Source organism: Siphateles boraxobius, unplaced genomic scaffold (genome assembly GCF_051911475.1).
Source record: "Siphateles boraxobius isolate OS27281-9 unplaced genomic scaffold, OSU_SipBor_1 13, whole genome shotgun sequence".
Taxonomy (NCBI): Eukaryota; Metazoa; Chordata; class Actinopteri; order Cypriniformes; family Leuciscidae; genus Siphateles; species Siphateles boraxobius.
In genome coordinates, this window is record NW_027508733.1 from 1,630,579 (window position 1) to 1,657,957 (window position 27,379).

Sequence of the window (27,379 nt, forward strand, 5' to 3'; positions counted from 1 at the left end):
GAGTCATTGTTGATTCGGTTTTATTCAGAAGCATTTAAATGTATGAATGCAAACAAATCGCGAAATGCTATTGATTACACGATTCGTTACTTTTGGCGTCAATATGTTTTGATACCGGGTAACTATATCTGGACAAACTAGCTATGCTAAATCTATCAGAATAGTTTTAAAATTTTGACTGAATCTGCACTTGTGATTCCTATTTAGCTAACAATTGTTGGTTCACTGAAAGTTGTGGAAACGTAGTTTCTGCTTCCCGGAACAGATGATCTAATAATTTCTTATCCAGGAACGTTAACTTTACCCAAATAGAACTTTCCTGTTAGGTTTGTGCTATAACATTCACCTATTTGGTTTCAAAAAATATACCCATATGGGAACGTTCCCACCATAGTTTGCTCATTTATTACAGTGTTTACTTGTATAACGACGTGCTGGTGAGGTTTCTTCATCCTTCAAACCCAAATCCACGAGTTCTGGATCGATTTGACCTGTGAGGGAGGCCTGAGGGCGCGCGAGCGTACACGCGCGTCACAAAACGTCCCACGGTGACGCAGAAGAAGACAGGAGGGATTGTGAGGAGAGGAGAGGGAGAGAATGAGTAAACATGAGGAGGAGAGGGAGAGAATGAGTAAACATGAGGACGAGATGCAGAGAAAGATGCGGATTACCTCATCTCACGTCACATGTCTGACTGGATGATTCGCTCTATTGTGGCGGGAACAATAACGGTCGCCGCGCGTGGCGGGTTTAAAACCCCAGAGGCGCGAGGACAGAGCGTAATCTTCGCGGGAGACTGTAACCGTCAGAGAGGTACATGAAGCTAGATTTAATGTTATTAACTGATTTTAAACTTATTACACATACTTTAATAGATGTTTTATACGTAAAAAGGACAATCCGTGACTTTTTGTGGAAATCTTAATGCGTTTGCTGATCTTGCAATGTTTTGATCATCGCACTTGTTTAAATCGTTGAATTGATGTAAACAAAAGCCTTGTTTGTTCTGTATGTCCATTTGCAATGCATTTAATGGCACATTTAGTGAGATTCGTCATGAATGGCTCTCTTATTTGTCTTCTGAATGAGTAGTTTGTGTGTTGGCAGTGTCCAGGCTCGAGTTCGAAATGTGCTGATCCAGTTTGTGCTGCGCACACGATTCGCATTCAAAACGCTCGTATGCATATTATTATAACCAGATGAAGCTTGATTGATCGGCTCGAGCCAATAAATGCTGATGCCACTGAGCTGCTATTGTTCACATCCTGTGAAAACCTTTGTATTTATAAAAAGTTTGTTATGGCACCTTTTCTAATACTTTTTTACTAGATTATATTACTGATACCACTTTTGGAGAGATGAATGGGGATCTTTAGATATCTTTATCTTTAGATAAGTATTATTGTAAGCAAAATAAAAAGTGCATAAAATAAACGTTTTTTATGCTATTGTTGGAATTTAATGATACAATTTAAAATACTTAACATCGTATTATATTTTAAATGATACGTTGTATCATCATAAATAAAGAATAGGCTATTCTACATATTTTATAATCAAGCTTTGGTTTCATGTATATGTTGTGCATTTATTTAAAAAAAATACATAAAGTGAATTGCTCCTATAATTGATAGGTTGTTAAAGTTATTTTATTTATTTATCAAAATTGTTTATTAATATTTTATTTTTGTTAACTAATTTACATTTTATTACATTATTGTTTTATATAAATTATAAAAATTGATCCTATACATACTATACATTTATCCTATACATCCTGTACATTTAATTTATCCTATTATTTTTTATTATTATTATTAATTTAGATCTTTGTTTATTAATATATGAATTAACTTATATATATATTAACCATTTTAAATGTAATTTTCCTATTATTTATTATTAATAATTATTATATTTACCTTTTATATTATTAATAATAATATGAAAAAGGTACGTGTGTATTTATAATAGTCATTTGCATTTTATTTGATATTATTGAAATGTTGTACATTATAAAAATGAGCAGAAAAACATTCTGCTATTTTAAAGTAGGCCTATATAAATGAAAATGCTTATATTGTTCATATATATCAACTCGCATATATTGTGAGTTGAAGTAGCTCCTATCATATAGATGCAATAAGTTGAAAGTTGAAAAGATCCCAGAGTGTTTCTCCCTCCCATCCGTCACATTCCAGTACACACACAGACACACACACACACGTATATTTCACATAATTTCACAGTAACCGCAGTTGAAAAAAAATTCTGTTATTCAAAAGAATATAAATGATATGGTTATATCGTTCATTTTAAAAAATAAGCATCGTTTCAAAATTTACTGAAACACAGTGCACCAATTATTTTAGTTTTAGATAAACACAAAATAAAGAAGATTATCTTACATTTTCAGAGAGTTGAAGAAGTAAATCCTAACGCATCATTGTCCATACAACGTATGAATGTATTTACAAAGATGCAATAAGTGTAAAGTTGTAATACAAAAGAGCCCAGAGTGTTTCTCACACCGGCGTTCGACAGTCAGTGATTCAGAGCGGAGGAGTGTGTGTTCAGTGATCAGGATGTGCCATTGTGAATGTTTTTCTAGAATCTTAAAAGTTTAAATTAAATATTTAAATTCGTAATAAAAACAAATATTCTACATCGATGGTCTGTAGTAAAAGTTGACTTGAACTTAAAGTATACTGTATTATTTCCATAAAATTAACTAATCTCTATTTTTAAATTAAATGATTATAAATAAAGTTTATAACTCAATGAATAATAACAAATATGCTATTAAAGGGTAACTAAACTCTAAAACAACTACTTTTTGGATGGAGCTTCAAGAATGGAGCTTCATAAATGCTGTTCATTGATTCGAGTAAATTTTTTGACATTTGGGTTTAAAGTGTTTTAATTCTACAATATATGGTGTAGAAATGTCTGAGTGCTGCCCTCTTCAGGTTGAACGGTGGCTACTGCAGTTGAATTTTCCTATTGGAAGTTGTGGTACCAGCTAACCACGCCCTCGCCTACAGAGAGATGCGTCTCAGGTGCACGCACCCCTCCGCTGGGCTCCGCCCACTTTTCCAGCATTTTACAAATATTGCCAGTGGGAGGAGTCAGTTACCCTTTAAAATGTATTCAAACAATTAAGACAGAATCACATCTTACTATTGCACTAAGAGATACATATTCATTAAAGCTCGAGGCTGTTAAACAAAGTTCTAAACTACGGTAAAATGTAAATTCTAGAGGTCAACTTGCTAAAAAGTAAATACAGCTTGAGCCATTTAAAACAAATACGAAAAGTCACTTCTGATCCGTTTTGAATGTTTGTAATTGATATTTTATATACTAGTCGATATACTAGACCAAGACATAGTGGCATGCAGAGACTTTCTATTCTGGCTCGATCATCTGTAAATGTCGTTATTGTCTACTTTATGTATATGTAATGCCTGTCTATCATAATTTTGTAAAGAAAAATACTGTTGAAATTAAAGATTGTACCTCTTAACTCATCATTTTTTGCTACCGTGTTGGAGCTAAACATTTTATTATAAGTTTTGATTCTTGCAAATGAATAATTTAAGGAATAAATACTAATACAAATAAAATAAAATAACACTACATGATTTAAGAGATGAAATATTTCAGAGATCTTATCACCTGAGAGAATTCAGTCGAAAATTATTTTACGATACTGTTCAGTTTATGTAAAAAATAATTTTCATTTAACACCGTTGTATTAGCTTTCTCATTCAAACACAATGCATTGCGTTAAATTGACTTAACTCAATATTGTCATGTTGAAAGAACATGTTTCAGTTAAGTAGACCAAAATAACATTCAATGCTTGTTCAATTTACTTAAGTAAAAGGAGTTAATCCAACACAATACTTTTCAACCATTTTACTTTATCCATTTGAGACGAGGTTACAAAATGAGTATAGTTAAAATATCCATCATGCTGGATAAGGGTGTACATTTTGAAATAAAACGTTATTTATGTGCTTTTTTCATCAAGATACAAAATTGTTGACTTGTTAATGTCCTTTTATGTTTATATTTAAAAGAGTTTCTGATATGTTAGTGTTTTACCATTGTGGAAAAGTGTAGACAAGAAATTTCTGTAGAATACAGCTTTTTTGAATACAGCTTACTTTGATCGTCTGAGTGGACGCTGGCGCGTTTTGCAGCCGCTGCTCGCCGATAACTATTTTAGCTATTTTAACGTTCTTACGGATTACTGGGCCGTGTATTTACACTCTAGTGAGAGCCAAAGCCTTCGCCTTGGCTTGGAACGTTTTGGTGTCTGAGTGTGGTAAACTAACCTCATTCTCCACCTCATTCTCCACTTGTCTTCTCGACTCCACGCGGCTGCTGCTGCTGGCTAGGTGCCTGCTGCCGTTCATAATGTGGGCTTGCAAGTTCTACATGTGGTTTATCCTCCTCTGGACTGTCCTTTCAATTTTACATCGTCCTGGGGCTGGTCTGACCCAGTATACAGCGGCTGATCTCCTCCTGCTCCGCGGGCTTCTATCTGTGCCTACCCCGCCAGTTCTACAGCTACATCCGGAGATTGCGCTCCTTCCCCGCCGGAGATACATCCATCGCGGATCTCGCCGGAATTTCCACCTCGACGACTCCACTCCAATAACATCATTCTGGTCCATTTCTCGCCGTCCACGCCGATGCTCATGTCGGGCCGCTGATTCCGGATCGCTTGCTAACCTGGTTAGGGCAGCAAGCTCCGCCCCTGGCTACAATAACTCTACTGTCAACTTTGGTCTCCTGAATGTTCGCTCTCTCACTAACAAGGGTCAGCTTATCCAGGATCTCCTCGTTGACCGTAAGATGGACTTCCTCTGTCTCACGGAGACCTGGCAACAACCTAGTGACTTCTCCCAGCTCAACGCCTCCACTCCATCTGGGTTTGTTTACCACTCTCTTCCTCGTGGCTCTGGCCGCGGGGGAGGTCTCGCGCTGCTCTATCGCGAGAAGTGGAAGATGTTGCCAGTTGCCACTCCGGTTTTCCGTACTATGGAATGCTCTGTATTTAAATTGCCTGGTCCAACTCCCACAGTTATTGCCACAGTCTACCGTCCCCCCAAACCACACAGCGACTTTTTAAACAAATTTTCCATTCTACTCACCCACCTCTCTACTCTTTCTCCTAATGTCATTCTCCTTGGTGATTTTAATATTCATATGGACAATATAAACCTCCCACTCACCAGAGACTTTTCCTCCTGCCTTGACAGTTTTGGATTCTATCAGTATGTTGATTTTCCCACCCACATAAAAGGTCATTCACTTGATTTGATTTGCTGTTCTGGCTTAATCCCCTTCAACTGCTCTGCTGATGATGTTCACATTTCTGATCATTTTCTTTTGTCATTCAATATCTCCCTGTCTCTCGCTGTAAACAAGCCTGTCCGCCAGATTTCCTTTCGTAATATTAACAACATAAATACAGACATCCTATCGTCCTACATTGACAATTTACCTTTCCCTGACCTTTCTTCTCCGGATCACCTTGTCGCCCATTATAACTCTGGACTTTGCAATATTCTCAACTCCCTTGCCCCTCTCAAAACTCGATCTGTGTCCTTTTCACGTTCTGCCCCATGGTTCTCACCAGAGCTTCGCCTCATGAAAGCCAAAGGTCGCCAGCTCGAACGCCTCCATAAAAAAACTGGTCTTTCCATTCATAAAGAAATGCACAAAACTCATCTTCTTCACTACTCAAACTCAATAGCCGTAACTAAGTCAAACTACTACTCTGATCTCATCTGCTCTAACGAAGGAAACTCCAGGTCTCTCTTCTCAATAATGCATAAAATTTTTAACCCCCCTGATTCCCTACCCTCTCACATGTATTCAAGTGAGACTTGTAATTCATTACTTATCTTCTTTAATAAGAAAATCGACTCTATTCAACAGCAATTACATCCGACCCCCTTGCCTCCCCTCCCCCTTTGCCCCTCCCCAATAGTCAGTCTTTTTGCTGCTTTCTACTGCCCACCTCCTCCGAAATCTCGGATCTCATCCGTAAATCAAAGTCTTCAACCTGTTCTCTTGACCCCCTCCCCACAGCTCTGGTCAAAACCTGCCTCACTTCCCTCCTCCCTTTCATAACTTCCATTATTCATTCCTCTCTTTCCTCTGGTATTGTCCCATCACCTTTGAAAACTGCATCTATTTCCCCGATTCTAAAAAAACCTGGCTTAGATCCCACTAACTATATAAATCTTCGTCCCATCTCAAATCTTCCCTTTATCTCTAAAATACTTGAAAAAATAGTGTCTGCTCAACTCCACGCCTTTCTTACCCTCAACAGTCTTTATGAACCATTCCAGTCTGGTTTTCGCCCCTCCCATAGTACTGAAACTGCCCTAATAAAAATCACCAATGATTTACTCATTGCAGCTGATTCTGGACTCATCACTATCCTCATCCTCCTTGATCTTAATGCGGCCTTTGATACCATTTCTCACTCCATTCTTCTGAATAGACTATCCTCTCTTGGCATCTCACACACCCCTCTTGATTGGTTCCGCTCATATCTCTCAGACCGCACTCAGTTTATTCAACTCAAATCTTTCACATCCCACCCTTCCCCAGTCACTACTGGTGTCCCTCAAGGTTCAGTTCTTGGCCCCCTCCTCTTCATCACCTACCTACTGCCCCTTGGCAATATTTTCCGCAAATTCAATATTCATTTTCATTGTTACGCTGATGACACACAGCTCTATTTATCTAGCAAACCCACTTCCTCGCTCCCCCCTCTGTCCCTTACCAACTGCTTATTTGAAATTAAAGACTGGTTCACCTCAAACTTCCTTAAACTTAACAGTGATAAATCTGAGCTGCTCCTCGTAGCCACCAAATCCACCCTTTCCAAAATCAATAGTTTCACACTACCCATTGATAATTCCTTGGTCTCCCCCTCCCCTCAGGTCAAGAGTCTGGGTGTAATCCTCGATTCCTCCCTATCCTTTCAGTCACACATAAATAATGTTACCCGGTCTACATACTTCCACCTACGCAACATTAACCGCCTCCGACCCTCCCTTACCACTCACACTACCTCCATCCTTATTAACAGCCTCATCACCTCCCGCCTTGATTATTGCAACTCCCTTCTTTTTGGCCTCCCACAGAAATCTCTCCATAAACTCCAACTTCTTCAGAATTCAGCAGCTCGTGTCATTACCAGAACCCCCTCTTTTCATCACATAACCCCTGTCCTTCAGCAGCTCCATTGGCTCCCGGTTCAATTCAGAATAGAATTTAAAATCCTTCTGTATACTTTCAAAGCTATCCACAACCTTGCTCCTCCATATCTATCTGCCCTCCTTCACATCCCCACCTCCTCCCGTTTCCTTAGATCCTCCTCCTCTATTCACCTCACTGTACCCCCTGCTCGACTTGTCACTATGGGGAGCAGAGCCTTTAGCCGCTCTGCTCCCCGGCTCTGCAACTCACTTCCACCTGACCTCCGCAGTATCGATTCTCTCCCTCTGTTCAAAACCAGACTCAAAACCCACCTGTTCCAGCTTGCTTATTTGTAAATGCACTGTTCTTGTCCTTTTTCATAATTGTTTGTTTATACTTTGCTGTTCCCTGTACCTGTGTTTATTATTTGTAAAGCGACCTTGAGTGCTTAGAAAGGCGCTGTTAAATAAAATGTATTATTATTATTATTATTTCTACCAGCTGACGACATTCTAGGAAAACAGTTGTTTTTCAAAAATTCTTTTTTAAAGCATAAGGAAAATAGACACGCTGCAATAGATTGAGAATGGCGATGTTAAAAATTGGTAAACAATTTTAAAACATTGTGTTTCAGAAGAAATGCATACAAAATCAAAGATGTATAAAAATCAGAGGTGTCCAAAATGTCACATGCTAATATTTGGTGACGGTATGCTCCGGTGAAAACTTTGAGGCCGAGATCTATGATCGTGCTGTGAAATGCACATCTTTAAGTGTAATAGTTAGACCAGTTTGAAGTGTAATAGTTTTATAGGTAACCGTGCGTTCACACTGCCGCCGGCGAGAGCGTCAAAGTGGCCGGAAGTCATTCATTTTCAATGAGAGCCGGCGGCGAGGGCGGCGCGTCTTAGACGGTGAGAGCGGCGAGGTGAGTTGAAATCAGGTCAACTTTATGGTAATGCGCGATGACGCGGTTCGGCGGCAACCAATCGGAATGTAGAAGTGCTCCGTTTGAGAGGATTCCAGAGAACGCAGGCCAGGTAACATTGGTTCCGACCACATTAGTTCCCAATCAAATGGAGGAAAAGTTAACGCCACACCAAACGCAACAACTTGATCATCCATAATAATGTTGTGAGTTTGATAAGAAAAAGCCGCGCAACACTATTATAGGCAACATTTTCGCGCTAGAACGCTTGTTTTACAGCAGGAATGCAATTCATTTGCTGAAAACAACACTGATTTGACCAATTGCATTAAGGCTACAACCAGGACAGTTATTGTAAATGTAGACTGCACACAAATCAATGTTAATGTTAATTAAAGGCCAAGTCTAGTAAACGTCCTATAAACTGCATATTGAAATTAGACTCGTAGTTGAAAATAATCACAAAAGCCACACCACACAAATTGAATTTATTTATTTCGTTTGCCAAGTAAATATAGCCTAATTGTTAATCTCTTTCCATCTGTAATTTTCTTACTTTCACATTTAAAATATATTATTAGGTTAACTTATACCCGACGTGTGGCCAGTCTGCACAAATACTGATCAATTTGCTTATTTGCTTGCGGCCGCTTTAAATGAAGTTTAAAAAAAGATCAAGCATTCGATCTACATCAGAGCGTCCACGAATCTTGCACGGCGTCGTTAGCAGGGCGGCGAGAGCGTATTTTGCCGCTCTCGCCGGCGGCGGTGTGAACGTACAGTAACAGAAAAACAGCAATACTCTGAAAGATGATTTGTTTAGTCTTAAACACTCTCATGTAGAAGTTAATTTCTCTTTATGCTATATTTGTTCATGTTTTTGATAAATTCCTACGTACATGTTCAGGGCCGTGCAGAGACCTCTGGAGGGGCAGGTGCTCAAAGTATAAAAGGGAGCACATGCGGAACAAGGCTTTAAATAGGGCTGTGCTCAAAATATCAATACAGTAATATATCAATACGGATGATTCTGTATCGATACAGTAGCAAATGCGTTGATGCAGTTTTGAAAAAGAAACAGAACAGAAAAGACAAATTTTACGTTTAAAAGTTAAAAAAAATTATGAATGTGCAGTGTGCACCTATTAATAACTCTGGGATTAGAAACTGAAGTATCTTAAGTTGTCCCAACCTGATGGCTTTTTCTTCTCTGTTATACAGAATAATAAAGAACAGCTGTTATAGTAAACTGTGTAGGACAAAATCAACGTGGCCCATGTTTCGTACAGTATAGTTTTATTTAATGCCATATCAGCATCTATGGCTATTTTCATGGCATAAACTGATTTACACAAATACAAGAGTTACATTTATACAATGAAAATAAAAACAAAGCAAACAGAAACAGCAATTAATACTTTACAAGATTTTTAACGTTAATGTGATACCTGTTCTGGTACATTCTTACTAAAGTCCTTAAGTGAGTTTGCTGCCTTTGCTGTTGTTGTTACTGCTGCTGCTGCTGATACTGCTGGAGCTGATCTGAGACATTAAAACAAACATATAGAGATATATTAGCTGATTAAATCATTTTTATGTAACCATGACAAGATGTAAAGATTGCTGACAGTGTTTGGAACCTTCACTAGCTCACTGACCTGCTGTAAAGCTGCAGATTCTGCCCAGGCTGCTATAATATAATAATATAATAATAGTAGCCTATATAATAGTACTAGGGGAGATGTTCACAGAGGCTTCTGCACACAAAACATAAGATATTGGTAAGCGATAATAAGCCTAAACTCTTACCAGATTTGTGATGATAATTTTTATGGCACTATACGTTTTTTAAATAAATACTGTAATAATAATAATAATTATAGTTTAAAGTAAAATAATAGTTATAGTCAAATAACATAAAAAGACCAGACCCCTCGACGCCCGTGAAACTTTTCTCCCTCAAACAGCAAGCTAACGTTACTTCTACAGCCTACACACAGCAATATAAACAACATCTCTGCATGCTCTTCACGTCGTTCTTGTAAAATAATAATAATAAGTAAACAAACAGCGTGAGGAATCGTCCCGGATGAGTTCGTCAGGTGACAGGTCATCATGTGGGTCATTTTATTTACGGCTAAATTATTATTCATTAATTTTACTAATAGTTAGATTGGGCAGGCATCCACAAAAGGGCCTTTAATTACAAAAAAAGGAGAGGAAATTTTGCCTTGACAAAAGGGCACTTTGGGCACCAAGGGGCAAAAGGGCAGGTGCTCGAGCACCCAAAGCCCCCCCCCCCCCCCCCCCCCTCTGCACGTGCCTGTACATGTTTGACCACGGTCAGAGACTATAGTTTTTCTGCAGACTGTACAAAAAAAAAGAAACAATATGTGAAGGGCGTAATCGACTAGTATATCAAATATCAATTAGAAACATTCAAAACTTATCACAAGTGGCTTTTCGTATTTGTTTTAAATGGCTCATGCTGTATTTACTTTTTAGCAAAGTTGACCTCTAGAATTTACATTTTACCGTAGTGTGGAACTTTGTTTAACAGCCTCGAGCTTTAATGAATATGCATCTCTCCCATCATAGATAGATCGAGGGAAAGTTACACTAAATGAAGGAACAATTTAGTCATGCATTCTCAAACAGAAAGACTATCACTTAAATTCTTAATTGTCATTTATTCCTATAAACACTGAGTGTTGACAGCTCTCAAAGAAAACTCTTCACCTAAAACACACACACACACACACACAGTGTCTTTCACTGATTGTTTACAGCTTAACGGAAGTTACACCCATAATTCGCGCAAAGCTTCATGGGGCGCAGGCAGGGGCGGATTAAGGTTGTCAGGGGCCCCTAGGCTGCTCTTTGTGTGAGCCCCCATATATATAGCATATCATTGTGCAAATTTACTTAATTTATACCTAGTTAGGTCAGACTCAGAAGTCATGAGGGCCAGAATACAACCAGCTTCATCATCAAGAATGAAGAGGTGAAAATAAAGATTGTGTCATTCACGTGCATATTAAATAGCCACATAATTGGTTAGTTTTGGTCTTGTTCATCCATAAATGTTCCAGCAGATGATGGATAGTTTAGCCAGCAGTTGATGATATTAATCATTGCTATATAAAACTAAATAAGCTATGTATTAATATTAATAATGAAAAAATAAAAAGTCTCACCATCGGCATTGGCGTGTTCCACCTCTTTAGGTGACGGCTTACAAAAGAAATCTGTCAGCGTTCGTTTCATCTTCTTATGTAGACGATCACACGCTTTGTTCAGGTTCGATAACACAGAACGAGCAGTGCGCTGAGTTTTTTATGTTGCTAGGCAACCACCGAAACAGCTGTCCTGTCAGTCAAGTAAACGTCAAATCAGCCTTTTAAATTTCGCATAGTAGTCAGCGCCCAAATATATTTTTAGGTCGCACAGATTATATTTCAGGAGCATATGCGACCAAAATGGCTTTGATTTCGAGCCTTGATGTTTCTTGTAATGTTAGCCATAGTTATTTATTTCTTGATGTTGGTGTCTGCGTTTTTTAAAGCCATCTCCCGCGGACGCAGTGACGTTTTTAAGAGCGAACCCGAATCGCCGATGCTAGGAGGGCGCCAGCGCCTCTGTCTCTCAGCGCCTCTGCCTCGCGAGTGGATGATAGCCCTGAAGACCCCTAGCACCCGAATCGTCCCGCGAGCTGTTCGTTTAATAGTCGACTCGGAAGAAAGCGAACATTTTGACAAAAATAAAAAGCGAGGCGGAAGAAATTTTGCCATTGCGTACCGCCACAATAAAATAAACATAGAGGAAACACTTCATTGTGGAATAACTCCCCAAATTCCCTGTAATATTACCGATAACATGATGAGCTAGCTGCAGGGGTTTCAGCTAGCTCCGTTCCGGCAGTCTGCGGTGGATCTTGTCTTCGACTGGATGAAGATTCAGCAGCTTTGAAATATCCAGTCAATTTAGGATTTTTTTTCAATATATCTTGGTCCCGTTGTTCTCTTAACTTTAGTAATTTACGTTTTTGTGCTCCACTTTCATGCTTTCTTTCAGCCATTCTGCCACTATGCCGTCCAGAAATAGCATTGACGTAAATGATTTACATGATTTGACCAGCAGCAGCTGATAGGATAACCAATTCACGTCCACGGAGAGCGATCGCGGATAGGTCTGTCCTATGCACCGAAACCTTTTTACAATGCAACAAAATATTTAAAGAGCATCAAGCTATTAAAATCTATATTATGTATAGTCACAAATAATTTAACAGTATATTAGTCAGTATTTTTTATGAGGTTAAACAGTGATTAGATAACGCTTTTAATTTAACGTTCACAATTGGTCTGGGCGTCTGGCCCATCCAAACTGGAATCCCGGCGCCGTGCCGTGCCTGGTTCGCGCGCTTAAGTAAAAAAAAAAAAAAAATGTCTGGCCAATCCGAGGCCCCCTGAACACGTGGGGCCCCTAGACTGCAGCCTATGTAAGCCTGTGCATTAACCGCACCTGTGCGCAGGAATACTGTGGATATAGATTTTTTTAAAATATTTTTTTTACTTTTAAACCGTTTAACTGATAGTATTAATCGGTAAAAAAAAAGTACTTTCGGTAAAGTATCTGATAGTTTTACAAAACCTTTAAATGTACTGTTATGAGCACTAGTTTTACTCTCACTATTTGTTGCTCGGTTTTGACTTCTTTGTACTCTTATTCATTCAACATAATACCTTATCTCAATTAAATGTACTGAAATTACACAAAAAGGCTGTTTATTATTTTGGCCGGTAAACATTAAGCTTGGCTGGTGGATTCATACTAAGTAGGAGAATATCTACCTGTATATTGTAGATTGTGAACATACCATTATCTGTTTATTTGGGCTCAGGGAACATCCTTATCCAGCATGAAATGAGCTGTTAAAAATAAAGGTATTAGTTATAACAAAGAAAAACTTCAAATCAACATGAAACCATAATATTAATAAATGAAATATGGTATAATTACAGTTTGAAAATGTTTTCTTCTAGTAAAGCTGAATGCCTGAATCACCCAAGTTTTGCTTGTTGTGGGTGAGACCTCGCAAAAGATTATACACCAATATTAGCTTCTTGCGTATTTTGCATAAGCTCATATTTGCACTATGCCTGAAACTTGGTAATCAACATGCATTTCTGTAGGTTTGGCAAAAGAAAAAAATCCTCTGGCTTAGTTGTATTTTAAAACGCTGCTTTTTCTGAAAAACATTGTGATTCTCGTTTCATCGTGTTTTAATAACTCCATATTTATCAGGCTGATAAAAGTAGCATGAACCTTTGTAGAAATTAAGAAATTTGGTTTTAACCTTTTATTCTAACTTTAAAGCTAGATTATCCTTGAAAAAAAGTAAAATACCGTACTTGATAACCAGTGTCATTTCATTAATCCTTGGTTTTTAAGGGAAATTAAATACGGACCGATTGAGCCCTGAAGTTATGACTTGTGAAGATCTCTCGCGTGTCGGATGCACTCGGCTGAAAAATGCTGTTTTGTAAATTACACATCTGAAATTAAGAACTAACTTGTAGGGGGTTTAACAAAAACAAACATAAAATGGACGAGGTCAAAGGTCATGCTCTCCCTAAAGTGTGTTCACACAGCGTGTCATCAACACATGCTAACATTTTAAAGCTCAAATAGATAAATAAATCTAATACGACCAAGCAGAGTTTTTGCTTTAAAATGGTACGTTTTTGAACAGACGCTGTTTGATAACAAATTATACTTTAGGTTTAATTTAAGCAAAATCATTTCTACCATCGAGCAACAGATGCAAACATTAATCTTCATAGGAAGATAAATAGAAGATATGATTTTAATAAAGCTTTAAAATGTAAAATAAGTCTAATTAAAACGTTTAATATTATGCTTTTTAATGTGTTTAGTATGATTGAAACTCTGGAAAGCGGAGTAACTTTACATATGCGATGACGTTGTGTCCCAGAGGCTCATCTGTCCTGTAACTCCTGTCGTTCTCTGTGAGTGTGTGACGCTTCATTTCATCCTGTAGTTTATCACTGAAGGATCATGTTTATGGCAACTTATAACAAACTATTTGCTTTTTGGACAGTTTTTTATCATTGCATAAAGAACTACTACATCAGCTCTATGAAAATGTAAGGCGTTTTTATATTTATTTATTTATATATATATATACATATGTACTTTATTTATTATAATATATATATATTCATTTAGCTAAAACGGTTTAAATTGTTTGAATACATTTTAATAACATATTTGTTATTATTCATTGAGTTATATACTTTATTTATAATCATTTAATTTAAAAATAGAGATTAGTTAATTTTATGGAACTAACTTAGTGTGCGTGCGTATGTGTGTGTGTGTGTGTGTGTGTGTGTGTGTGTGTGTGTGTGTGTGTGTGTGTGTGTGTGTGTGTGTGTGTGTGTGTGTGTGTGTGTGTGTTTGTGTGTGTGTCAGTGCAAAACAGCTTAGGAAATTATATTAAATTATTTATTTTTGAAAAAGTAAAAATGCAGTTTTCTGTGATGGTCGTGTTTAGGTGTACGGGATATTAAAATATGCTGTTAACGTATAAAATTATTATGTTTGTGGCTATATTAATATACATTATACTTTAGGTCACTGTTAAACAAAATCATTACAGTAATCTACTAAGAGATAAATAGAAGATACGAATGTATTAAAACTTTACACTTATTGCATCTTTGTAAATACATTCATACGTTGTATGGACAATGATGTGTTACGATTTACTTCTTCAACTCTCTGAAAATCTAAGATGATTTTCTTTATTTTGTGTTTATCTAAAACTAAACAAATTGGTGCACTGTGTTTCAGTAAATTTGGAAAAGATGTTTATTTTTAAAATGAACGATATAACCATATCATTTATATTCTTTTGAATAACAGAATGTTTTTTTCAACTTTTTCAACTGTGGTTACTGTGAAATCGTGTGAAATATACAGTACGTGTGTATGAAATAGTGCAAAGCGCCAGACGTAAAAGCATAATTAAAAAAAAAAAACGCCTCTGGGTCTTTTTTTTTGGGGGGGTTTGACGTGCCACGTTAATGTGTTAATTAGCATCATGCTAATTGGGTTAGCATCATGTTAGCAACATGCTAATTGTGTTAGCATCATGTTAGCAACATAATCAATTATAGAAATGTAGATATTAAATTTAAAGCTCCAATCTCCCCAGTCCTCCAAAGATCCCGAAAAAAAGTCTGTTGTTGCTTCAGTGACTACTTCGCTCAGAGAACCTGTCAATCACAGCTGTCAATCATGTACGCCACAGCGCCGTTTTTATAGCATCAAATAACTAACTAAAAACAAACTTATTTTAAAAACAAACACTTGAAATTACATCAGCGTGATGAAAACTACAGTAAATGACAGAAACTATCTTTTGAAAAAAGATATGTGAAGTGTAATTTAATTGTTTAGTTGGTCTCACGTCCCATTGAATAACATGGGGAGGCGGGGTTTATGAGCTATACTAGGACCGGCCACCGGGGGGCGATCGAGACGCTTTGGCTTCACTTTTCAGGGCTTGTGCGGCACGCTCGGATACAACAAATATAAATCTTGGCACCTTATCACCCTATGTGAAGCCATATGTTAAAAACCTAGGAGTGGTACTGGACAGTGCCCTAAAGCTGGATAGAAAAATTAATCAAGTTGTAAAATCAACCCTGGTAAAAATTAAGTCTATACTCTCTGTCTCTAACTACAAAAAAGTTATACATGCCTTTATCTCTACAAGGCTGGACTATTGTAATTCGCTCTATTTGGGGATCAGCGAATCATCCATTAACCGCCTTCAAATAGTCCAAAATGCCGCTGCAAGAGTTCTGGCAGGAACTCGGAAACGAGATCATATAACTCCTGTCCTTAAGTCACTTCACTGGCTGCAAGTTCGACATAGAATCACTTTTAAAGTTTTATTATTGGTTTTTAGTCATTAAATGGGATGGCTCCATCATACCTCACGGACCTATTGACTGTTCATCAACCATCAAGAGCTCTTAAGCCCCGTTCACACCGCTAGCGACTTTGTCGCTGTATGTCGCTAGGCTCTGTACTGTGAAGTCGCTTGTGGGCGTTCGTAGTGCTGTCGCTCTAATGTTATTGGTAGACTGCACGTCTGGCCATATCTATACAAAATACCATCACAACAGTGATATATACAACTACACAATTTTGATTTGACTAGGAATTAGGCTCAAAAGAAACAGTATATGCTGTTGGGAGAGTGTTTTTATATTACCACAACAGTGTTCAGTGGATTGACGATCGATCAATCAACAAATTAAACTCACTCAATAATACATTTCCTTGTCCCTAATAGTCAACATAATGCAGGGGAAACTGTAAAATGAACTGCAGCAGTGCTAAACTTGCATCATAAAATTACACCAATCGAACGATAAATGTATGAATTAAACTCACTGAGATGTCGACAGTTTCTTTTCCATGCATCATTTTATTATATCCATATCACAGTCAAATCATATAAAACAGTGATATCGTTCCTCGAACTCTTCCGTCTTGCCTGCATTCGAGACGGTGACGTGAGCTCCACTGAAAGTCTTCTTTCCTATTGGTTGTCGCTCGCGAAAATCGCTTCTCATTTGCATAAAGTTGAAATTGCTCAACATTTGTCGCTTGTCTCTTGACACGCCCACGTTCTGTCGCCAACGGTCAATGTCGCCGGAAGTCGCCAGCGCTCCATTGAAATGAATGGGATCATGTGGCTGCGTGTCGCTGGCGGTGTGAACGGGGCTTTAGGTCTGCGAACTTAGGCCTTCTGGTGGTTCCGAGAGCAAAACTGAAGACTAGAGGAGACGGGGCTTTTTCTAGTGCCGCTCCTAGACTCTGGAACAGCCTCCCTTTAGAAATCAGAGCTGCACCAACCCTGTGCATCTTCAAAGGGAGGTTAAAGACATTTTTATTTGATCTGTCGTATGCAAAATGTTGAAGCAACTGTCCTGTTGTTGTTTTTATTGTTATTTTTTCTTTGTACAGCACTTTGGTCAACGGAAGTTGTGTTTATTTGTGCTTCATAAATAAATTGAAAATTTAATTGAAATTGAATACTTTGTAAAACAATATACAGACAAAATATATACTATATAATTATAAGACATTTCTTTTAAATTTTTAAGCGCAACTTTTTAATTAAGCAGCAACATATGATAGATTGGACAGAACAGCTAAGGCGATCAATAAACTGCCATTGCGCAAAAGTATTGTAATATGAAAGGCTCCAATTCGGAGCGGCACAAAAATGCGCTTCCCGTGCGCAGAATGATGCGCTCGAAGCAACATGGAGTCACGGCGCGCAGCGCCTCGCATTGAAAAGTTCAAAACACAAAAGTAAGATATACATATATTTCTTTATTTATTCATTAGTTTGAGCCTTTTAACAGTTTTAAATTTCAGTTAATGTGCGCGTGAAGAGCAATTATATATCGCTCTCTACTCCAGTGTTGTGATCTAACAGACACCCGGGAGAAAGTAACATGTGAAACTCCAGCAAGTTAAAGTCCTTTTATGCAAACCATAGACCTTTATCTACAGATCTACTGTATGATAATAGGAACATTGACTCATCTTGGAGAGAGTTTCATGGTGTTGACTTAGTGCTGGGCAGTTTGACCAAAAATTTATATCACGGTTTTTTTCACAATGATGCCGGTTTTCCGGTTTATGACGGGTTATTTTTTTTTCATGCATAATCAGGTGTTCAAACCATTTTCTACTGGTTGAGAGAGGAATTACTGCAGTAAATTGACTTAGGATGGTCTATTTTACTGTCATTAGTTAATATTGTAGAATAGAATAGCGCCCAGTATAACCTAAAATTGTTATTTCTTAACGTTCTAATAACGTTCTTATAACCAGGAAATAACGTTAATACAATGTTTATATAACGGGAGAATTGTCCGTTCTAATGACGTTTGAATGATGTTCTTATAACCAAGCAAGAACGCTAATACAACGTTTATATAACGGGAGATTTGAACGTTCTTATAAAGTTTTTAATAAAGTTCTCATAACCAAGAAATAACGTTAATACAACGTCTAAAAAACTTGATGTTTTGAATGTTCAGAAATAACGTTAACGTTTTTATAACGTAATGGGAACGTTATGAAAACGTTCTTATAACCTAAAATTGTTAGCTGGGGAAGAGGAGAGATTCGCGATTACACTGAACACGTTTTGAGTGCAGGATTCTCTGTGTGAGCCCAGAGAAAATAGACCAGCTTGTATCCAGATTCGCGCTCGCGCATTATATTAATGTACTTTCGCGCTACAATAATGCGCTCTCGACAATTGACAGGAAAATAACGCCATAGTTCTGCAGCATCCATCTTCCCTGTAACGTAACACCAGAGCACTGCTGTTTACCCTCGCAGTCGCTGCTTAGAAGTGCAACATTGTAAAGGGTCCGTCTGAAACACTGTCGCGCGGCGCAGCGTAACGTTCGTTCCGAACGTTGTGTAATTAAATAAATCGGTATGGCGGTATATTCAAAATTAACATCATAAAAATATACACCGGTTTTCGGTATGAACCGGTATACCGCCCAGCACTATGTTGACTGTCGTACCTGAGCACGACGTGCTGTTTGACGCTGAATGGAGAATGATTGACAGCCGCAGCGGAGGGAAGCACTTAGGTGAAGATTAATTTAACGATTTAAATCTGTACCTCACATTAAACTGTATGTAATGGCTTCAGAAAACTTGTAATATAGTACACGAAAACATTATGGTGCTTTTTAATGTTTTTGTGCCTTTTGTGTTGTATAACAATAACATACGTACAATATCGGAATCGGATTGTCTCGTCTGGCGATACCCGATCCGGCAAATATTGGTAGTATCGGATCAACTATTGGTAGTATCGGATCGGTGCACCCCTAGTGTCTAATATGCGTGTGCGTGTGCGTGTGTGTGTGTGTGAGAGAGAGAGACCACAGATGAACCCAAGCGCAGACAGGATGCTTAACACACACTTTATGTAGGACAAAACAGGGGACAAAAAAAAAACATTAGGGGGCAAAACATAGACAGGACTAGGAGACACTAAACGTTGACTAAGACTTGACAGATTACTTGACGATAAACAAACAGTAAATACAGGATCAAAAGGCCAAACAAAAGGCCATGTGCTTGTACACAAAACATGGGTCTGTCATGATCCAGCCTCAAGACTACGGGAAATCAAGGACAAGAAGCCCGGATCATGACACTGGGATCTTTTCAACTTTAAACTTATTGCATCTGTGCGATAGGAGCTACTTCAACTCGGTGAAAATGTAAGGTGTTTTTTTTAGGGGTGTAACGATACACAAAACTGACGGTTCGGTTTTCCCACGGTTTTGACGTCTCGGTTCGGTTCGGTTTAGAAAGCTAAAAAAAAAATGTAAACAGTGGTTTAATGAAAAAATGGTGTCTTTGTCTTTAAATTCATTCAATTACAATTAAAAGTTTTGCAAGGATTAAAAATCTGCTAATGCTGTAAACTATATAGGGAGCCGCACATTACTATAACATTAAAGGTTAACAACAGAGCCTAAATTCAGATGCTATTTATTTTTTAGATATAATAATCAACACCCAACACATTGTATGAAAACATGTAAACTGAACATAAGGCAGTTTTTGAATTAACTTTACTCTAATTTGTTATTGAAATATAATAATTTACACAGTTGCTGTCATTTTCATGAAAGATATTTTAAACGTACATTAAATAATCAAGATATAATTAACAGGTTAAGTAAAATATAATATATAGGCTAATATAGTACATTTATTTAGTGCAAGAGTTAATTTCTCTAGGAACCAACAAGTTGTGGACACTGAATCGCTAACGTTAGCCTGATGAGGTAAATATAATGCTAGTGACAAGCTACGCAGTTTTATTGACGTCTTTGCGCTGATGAAACACTGATTGAGCGATTACACGAGTTATGATGCCTTTCAGTAAGTTTTCTGTATTTTTCAACATACCTTCAGGTGTCCATTCATGTTTATTCTGTAACTGAGGAAGAGATGATCGCGTTTACTCGCGCTCCGCGCTGCCGCTTGAAATGAGGAGCTAGTACAGTGATCTGCCACGCCACATCAAAGAGCGCCAAAACGGCATTTATTGTTTGATTTTTGTGATCAAATAGTCAGAATTTGAAAGATTACACCTTACTTATTATCGAAAGTAACAAAACACGGAGCTTGCTATTTGGTGTCAATGGTGATTAGGCTACAAAACTGAATTCGTTGTGTACACTACAGGTCCAATGAGCCGGGCTGGGCGGGGCCGGGGTAGCAGGGGGCGGGGCCGGGGTAGCAGGGGGCGGGGCGTGTTCGGTTCGCCGTGAGAGTATCACGATTCGAATCGTGGGTTCTGTATCGCGGTTCTTCGGTTCGGTTGGAATATCATTACACCCCTACTTTTTTTTTTTTTTTCTAAAAAGATTGGATCAGTAAATTTAGTATGATATTTATTTTTTAAAATGATCAATATAAGCATTTTCATTTTTATACTTTAAAAGAGCAGAATTTTTTTCAACTTTAGTGTAAAATATGCGTCGTTACTAGAAAAACTATTTTTCTCAATTTCTGGGTTGTTTCAGGAGATTCAAACATAAAACCTCCACAACTTCCATTAAATCAATCCCTTATACCCAAGAGGGCAGACACATATTTTTCTTATTACACAGCAGGTCAAAGGTCACAAGGTCAGTGAAAGGACAAGGTCATCAAAAGGACAAGGTCATCCCACGGGGAGGGGCAGCGTCAAAGGTCACCATCCATCATTTTGACACAAGGTGGGTCATAGTAACTACTTAAGCTGAACAATAACACAAGAGGTCAATATACTAAAACACTAGGGGTTGTGCTGGTGATTTAAGGAATCAATCAAGGAAACTTTAAGCCTGAGTGTCAGAGATTTGATTGACAGCATTAACGCTGTAACGGTGTGTTTACCGTGTGTGTTTGTGCAGGACGCGCTCATTGATGGTGTTCACTCTGGTAGGCGGGGCCTCACTGTGTGGTGTGGCGGCCCTCGTGCTCCTCATCATCTCCACAGCAACAGACTATTGGATGCAGTATCGCTACTCGGGGAACGCAGCCAATCAGGGCCTCTGGAGGTTCTGCATCAACCGCAAGTGCCACGCCCACACACTCAACGTGGGTGAGGACAGTCAGCCGCATCACAACCGCTTGTGCAGATACACTACAGGACACTTGCAAAAATTACAAATTATATATATATTTATTTATTTATTTTTCATATCCTTCTGGGTTGGTCGAAATGTGTATTTTTATTTTTCAAAAATATAATTTCGTCATGTTCTATGAAAATATAAAAAGCAATATTTAATATATATATATATATATTTTTTTTTTTTTCAAAACATCATTTCATTTTATGTTTTAAAATATTTTGTATAATTTATGTAAGTCAATATTGGAAGAATACTTAGTTCATATTTCTATGAAAACTAAACATATTTTAATTAATTGTATGTTTTTTTTTTATCAAGACAATTGTATTTCATATTCTACGAAATATAAAATAGTAAATATTTTGTAATAATCTGTGTCTAGCTGATTATATCAGTATTGGAAGAATTAGTTTTTTTATATAAAAAAAAATTCAAAACATATTTTCATATGTTCTTTGACAAATAACAAAAAATACATACTTTTTAGTAATCTTTATCTATCTGGGTTGAGCATAATATGTTACTATTTTATTATTATATAATTTGAATTTCCTTTTTAAAAACAATTTTTATTCAGTTTCTATGACGATGCACAAAAAATACATTTTACATACATTAATTGTTTTCATACAGCAGTTTATAGATTCCCGCAGGACCTCAAGTATCCCAGAATGCTCTGAACCTGTTAGCGTGTAAAGTGTGTGTTTCCGCCCCGCAGCATTCTGGGACGCCACGCGGGCCTTCATGCTGCTGTCGCTGCTGGGCTGTTTCGCTGGACTGCTTCTGAGCGTCACTGCATCTAAACGAGGCCGAAGCAAACGAGTGCGGGCCGGAGGAGTCGCTCTACTTCTGTCCGGTGATCAAACATTTCCCTCAGTTAAAACCCTCATCCTCCCTCGCGGCTCAACACCCGAAGCACGAAAATTCGACTTTTTTTCCTTCTTGTTGTCCAGAAAGCTTATTTTTTATTTATTTTTGATAGTATTTTTTCTATTTTAATGCAATTTTAAAACCGTTACATTACTAGATTTAATAATAAATAAGTAATCATTTAGTAATTTAAGCACATTCCTCACATTCTTTTAACTTTATTTCGAAATAACTCACAATTCCATGCATAACCCTTTTAACTCAGCTCAAAATATCTTACATTGGGAGTCTTTGCCGACCTCTTGTGGCAAAACAAAACCAAACATGATATTTCATGACTCTAGAAAGTCATTCACTTCAGTATGCATTCAGATACACATCTAGACATTATAAAATAACTTTTTTTGGTAACGTTTTAGCATTGATAGTTTGAATTTTGAGCATTTTTAGTTTTTTCTATGTGTTTTATGAAGCATTCCTCTTATTCCATTCATTACTTAGGGGGTCAAATTGACCCACGCCACGAGGGAAGGATTTGTTACTTTTTTAAATAAAAAAATTTGAGGGATGAGGGTTTTTAAACTAAACGTGATTCTGTGATGTCAGGTTTGATTGACAGCCGTGATGTGTCGTTTGGCAGTGATGTCATTGTGTTTTCCCGCAGGATTTCTCGCGCTCTTGGCTCTGGCGATCTACACCGGGATGACCGTCAGCTTCTTCGGGAAGCGCTACATCGGCTGGAAGTTCTCATGGTCTCATATTCTGGGATGGATCGGCGCCATACTGGCTCTAGCAGCAGGTCAAATATCCATGTGCAAAATCAGAAAATGCTGTTTGAAAATCTAATTTAAAGAATAGAATTTTGCAAAAATATTCAAATAAAATTTTGCACTCCTGTTTTTTTTTTTTGTGCAAAATAGATCAAAAATAAATATGTATAATAATGGATAATATAATAAAATAACTTCTACTAATGCCGAGTTCACAGTGAACGCTTTTAGGCCCGATTTTCTCTCGCCGACAGGTTTTGGAGATCGCCGACAAATGCCTAAACAAGTGACAATCGCACAGTGTGAATTATCAAAGACGCGATCTGAGAGAATCAACGATGAGTCCCCGACACCTGTGAGATATATAATATCTGGACCTGTTGGCGATTAATAATCCTGCTGTGTGAATGTGTTCTGACTGAAAACTACATCAGCGATGACCCACAGCCAATGAGAGAGCAAGATACTGGAGTTATAGACCGGAATATCAGTATTTTAATAGATGTATTTACAATTATATCGAACAGAAACAAAGCACACGCATTTGCTTGAGCAGCTGCACATTGCAAAATTATTTATTTACCCACAACTCTCTTTGCAGAACACACAATCCTTGCTCTCGTCTCCCCAATCATTCCCTCCTGCAGAATCTGGGGGGTTTTCTCCTTTTCGCTGCAAATCAACGCGGACAATTTGGATCGCAATCTCCTTGCAGGCTATCATTTTTAAAGCCAATTTAAAGGAGAACTCCGGGCAATTTTTAAGTTAATCTTCATCTTCAGACCTTTGTGAGTACTGACTATAGAAAAAAAAAACTAACCGGATTGGTGATTGCTACGCGGAGCTGCGACCGCGAATGCCCAGAGCTCCCACCCAGCTAAAACGGCAGCTATGGGGGCATCGACATAAAGAGCGTTTTTGAACCTCTTAACAGACACAAAATGCAATTAAAATGTCTGTCCAACATGAACAGGGACCCTACATGTGAACAAGATGCGTTTAGCAACTTAGCCATTGTTTCAACTCACCTAAATAGTCTTTTAGACGGCAAACTGTAGTCTCGCGCTGCATTCCCGTGCTGTAGCCGGAAAAGGTAAACAATGTCCAGGTGGGAGGAGCGTTGATCATGTGCGACGAGTTATGATCAGAGTTGCTTACAAGTGAAGAAGAAATGGTTCGTGTTTGTGCCTTTCCGAATTGTGGCAACCGAATGCGAAAATATAAGAGCTTAAATTTTCATCGTCTTCCTTTCCATGACCTCGAGATTCTGCAGTTTGTGGCTATAGTTGTACTTCAACTTGATGTGCAAACTCCCGTAGAAGTACTACGCGCTAAAGATTACCGCATTTGCAGTGAACACTTTGACAAGGATGACTAAACACACTCAACACAGCGGGCCGTTTGAAGAAAAATGCCATTCCATGTACGAAGACTCGTCGCACATGATCAACGCTCCTCCCACCTGGACATTGTTTACCTTTTCCGGCTACAGCACGGGACTGCAGCGCGAGACTACAGCTTGCCGTCTAAAAGACTATTTAGGTGAATTTAAACAATAGCTAAGTTGCTAAATGCATCTTGTTCACATGTAGGGTCCCTGTTCATGTTGGACAGACATTTTAATTGCATTTTGTGTCTGTTAAGAGGCTCAAAAACGCTCTTTATGTCGATGCCCCCATAACTGCCGTTTTAGCTGGGTGGGAGCTCTGGGCATTCGCGGTCGCAGCTCCGCGTAGCAAGCACCAATCCGGTTCGTTTTTTTTTCTATAGTCAGTACTCACAAAGGTCTAACGATCAAGATTAACTTAAAAATTGCCCGGAGTTCTCCTTTAAGTCTCGCGCGAGAAGTACGGTCTCACGCACGCACGATCTTGCGTTATTTCCTTATCATTTCTCACGTGTTTGATGATGTTTGGTTGTGAAATGTAGTTTGCGGACCAGAAAGAAGTTGTCGCGATTCTTTCTTTTGAAACGTCGTGCAGTGTGAACCCCCTGTCGCCGATCCATCGTACAGTGTGAACACACACACCAGCAACTGAATGTTACCCACGCGCAGTGTGAAAAAAAAGAACAGTGACCCGATTACTTTGAAAACCGTGCATTGTGAACTCGGCATAGGCTTGTGTTTACACAAAAACAATGAAGTTTCTCCTATGCATTTTTTTGGGACACGACGATTCATTTGATTGATTCAATGATTCATTTGAATTTTCAGTCTAAGGGGCCGTTAATTCAATAAAGCATTCAATCAGAGTTTCATTCGTTTCACTTAATCGGCTCGGTTGAAACAACGAGTGGATTCAAACCGTTTGAAACCTTTAGGGATCAATTCATTAAATCAGTCAGTTGAATCAATTGAACTGACCAACTCAAACCATTTTTGCTACTTAAGTTTACATTTCAAATGCAATTTGTATTAAAACTTTGATAAAACATCTCATATTTGTGATTTGAATGGTCAAAATGCATTAAACGTTTTCAGTTTTTAGTTGGAAATGGTTTGTAAATATGCCCCCTCAGTGATGACGCAAACGAATAATTGAATCAAACTTATGAATCTACTCAACTGAATCAACTCGTTGACTCAACCGAACCGATTCAGTGAGTCGTATGATTCATCGTCAACTACTAAACAGCTTTTTAGTCCTTTTCGCAGATCAGTGCAAACGAATTAAATTAAACTTATGAATCTACTCAACCAAATCGACTTGACTCAAACGAACCAATTCAGTGAGTCGTATGATTCATCGCTAACTACTAAACAGCTTTTTAGTCCTTTTCGCAACGAATTGAATTAAACGTATGAATCTACTCAACCAAATCCTACTTGTTGACTCAAACGAACTGATTCAGTGAGTCGTATGATTCATCGCTAACTACCAAACAGCTTTTTAGTCCTTTTCGCAGATCAGTGCAAACGAATTGAATTAAAATTATGAATCTACTCAACCAAATCGACTTGACTCAAACGAACCGTTTCAGTGAGTCGTATGATTCATCGCTAACTACTAAACAGCTTTTTAGTCCTTTTCGCAGATCAGTGCAAACGAATTAAATTAAACTTATGAATCTACTCAACCAAATCGACTCGTTGATTCAAACGAACCGATTCCATGAGTCGTATGATTCATCGCCAACTATTAAACAGCGTTTTAGTCGTTTTCGCAGATCTGTGTAAATGAAGATCATTTTGACAACATTGACGTCTAAGCGAAAAATGCAAAAGATAAACTTTCCCGTTTTTATTAGATGGTTGTGGTGTAAATCTCTGTCTTCTCTGTATTCCAGGAGTCCTGCAGCTCTGTGCTTATCAGAGAAGCTTCAGTGAAGCGACACCTGTGTGTCTGACAGATGAATCCTGATCATCACAAAACACTGAGCGCTTCAATCCTGGAGGAAATAAACTGCCTTTGGACTCTTTCTTGGTGCAATGTTTTATTTTTCCAACAGAACTGATGGTGCAACATTTAGTCATTGGCAGGTTAAAACCAGAAGCTTGTCTGTCCAACAGATGGCGTACACAAAAAAGCATCTGATGAGAATACACCTTCAGCACACAAACACTGATCAATACAGAAACACATTATAAACATCGTTAACAAAGCTTAAAGCTTAAAAAAAAGGACACACAAAACACCAGAGTTTTTATGCAAAAAGAAATGCGGATATTTACAACATTTACACTAAATAATCTTAATTTTACATCCATTTGATATTTCAATGTTATATAAAATAAGTTTATAATAAACTTATATAAGTTTAATATAAACGGTGTATTGTGAAATAAAAATCGTGTTAACTCTGCCTTGTTCTGACTGACCATCAAGGTATAGAGATCGCTAATGTGACGTCATCGTGTTTACACATTACCAGTGGTGAACGCAAAGCATTTTGGGAATCCGGGGCACAAACAGAAGGCGCCTAGGAGGGAAGAACGCAGTGTTCAAGATGGCGTCTACCTGCTGTGTTATAAACTGCAATAGTCCTTCTTGCACAGTTTTGAAAACGAACGTTAAGGATTGTTTTAAGGACATGTTTGTGTATGCCCGTAGACAGCCACTCTGAAGCGGTCACAGGCGATTCTAAGAGTCAAAAAGTCGAGACAGGACCCATCGTCAAAATGTCTGTGTCCACCACTCTAGTTCATCCAAAACAAACTAGAAAATAGACTCAACGTGCTAAATACCTGAATTATCCTTTAAGAACGGATCAATATATTTGTTTTCCTTAATTTTTATTAACCCTAACTTTATTCTCATCTGAATGGTAATTGATTTTCGTATAAAATAATAATACCA

General features: G+C 38.0%; 1 protein-coding gene across 5 annotated transcripts; it reads left to right on the forward strand.

Annotated features, from left to right (window-relative positions):
* Window positions 1-563: 563 nt before the first annotated feature.
* lim2.2 (lens intrinsic membrane protein 2.2) lies at window positions 564-26,501 on the forward strand. 5 transcript variants are annotated; one of them, XM_077225964.1, is made up of 6 exons: window positions 564-813; window positions 20,932-21,039; window positions 21,217-21,407; window positions 22,160-22,297; window positions 22,976-23,110; window positions 26,370-26,501. In XM_077225964.1, exons 3-6 carry the CDS (start codon window positions 21,230-21,232, stop codon window positions 26,441-26,443), a joined length of 525 nt encoding a protein of 174 aa, XP_077082079.1. In that variant the 5' UTR covers window positions 564-813; window positions 20,932-21,039; window positions 21,217-21,229; the 3' UTR covers window positions 26,444-26,501. The 5 variants fall into 5 exon arrangements, with proteins under 5 accessions (XP_077082079.1, XP_077082081.1, XP_077082077.1 ...); XM_077225966.1 differs by having other exon boundaries at window positions 593-813; window positions 20,935-21,039; XM_077225965.1 differs by lacking the exon at window positions 564-813 and adding an exon at window positions 19,450-19,532 and having other exon boundaries at window positions 20,935-21,039.
* The last annotated feature ends 878 nt before the right edge of the window (window positions 26,502-27,379 follow it).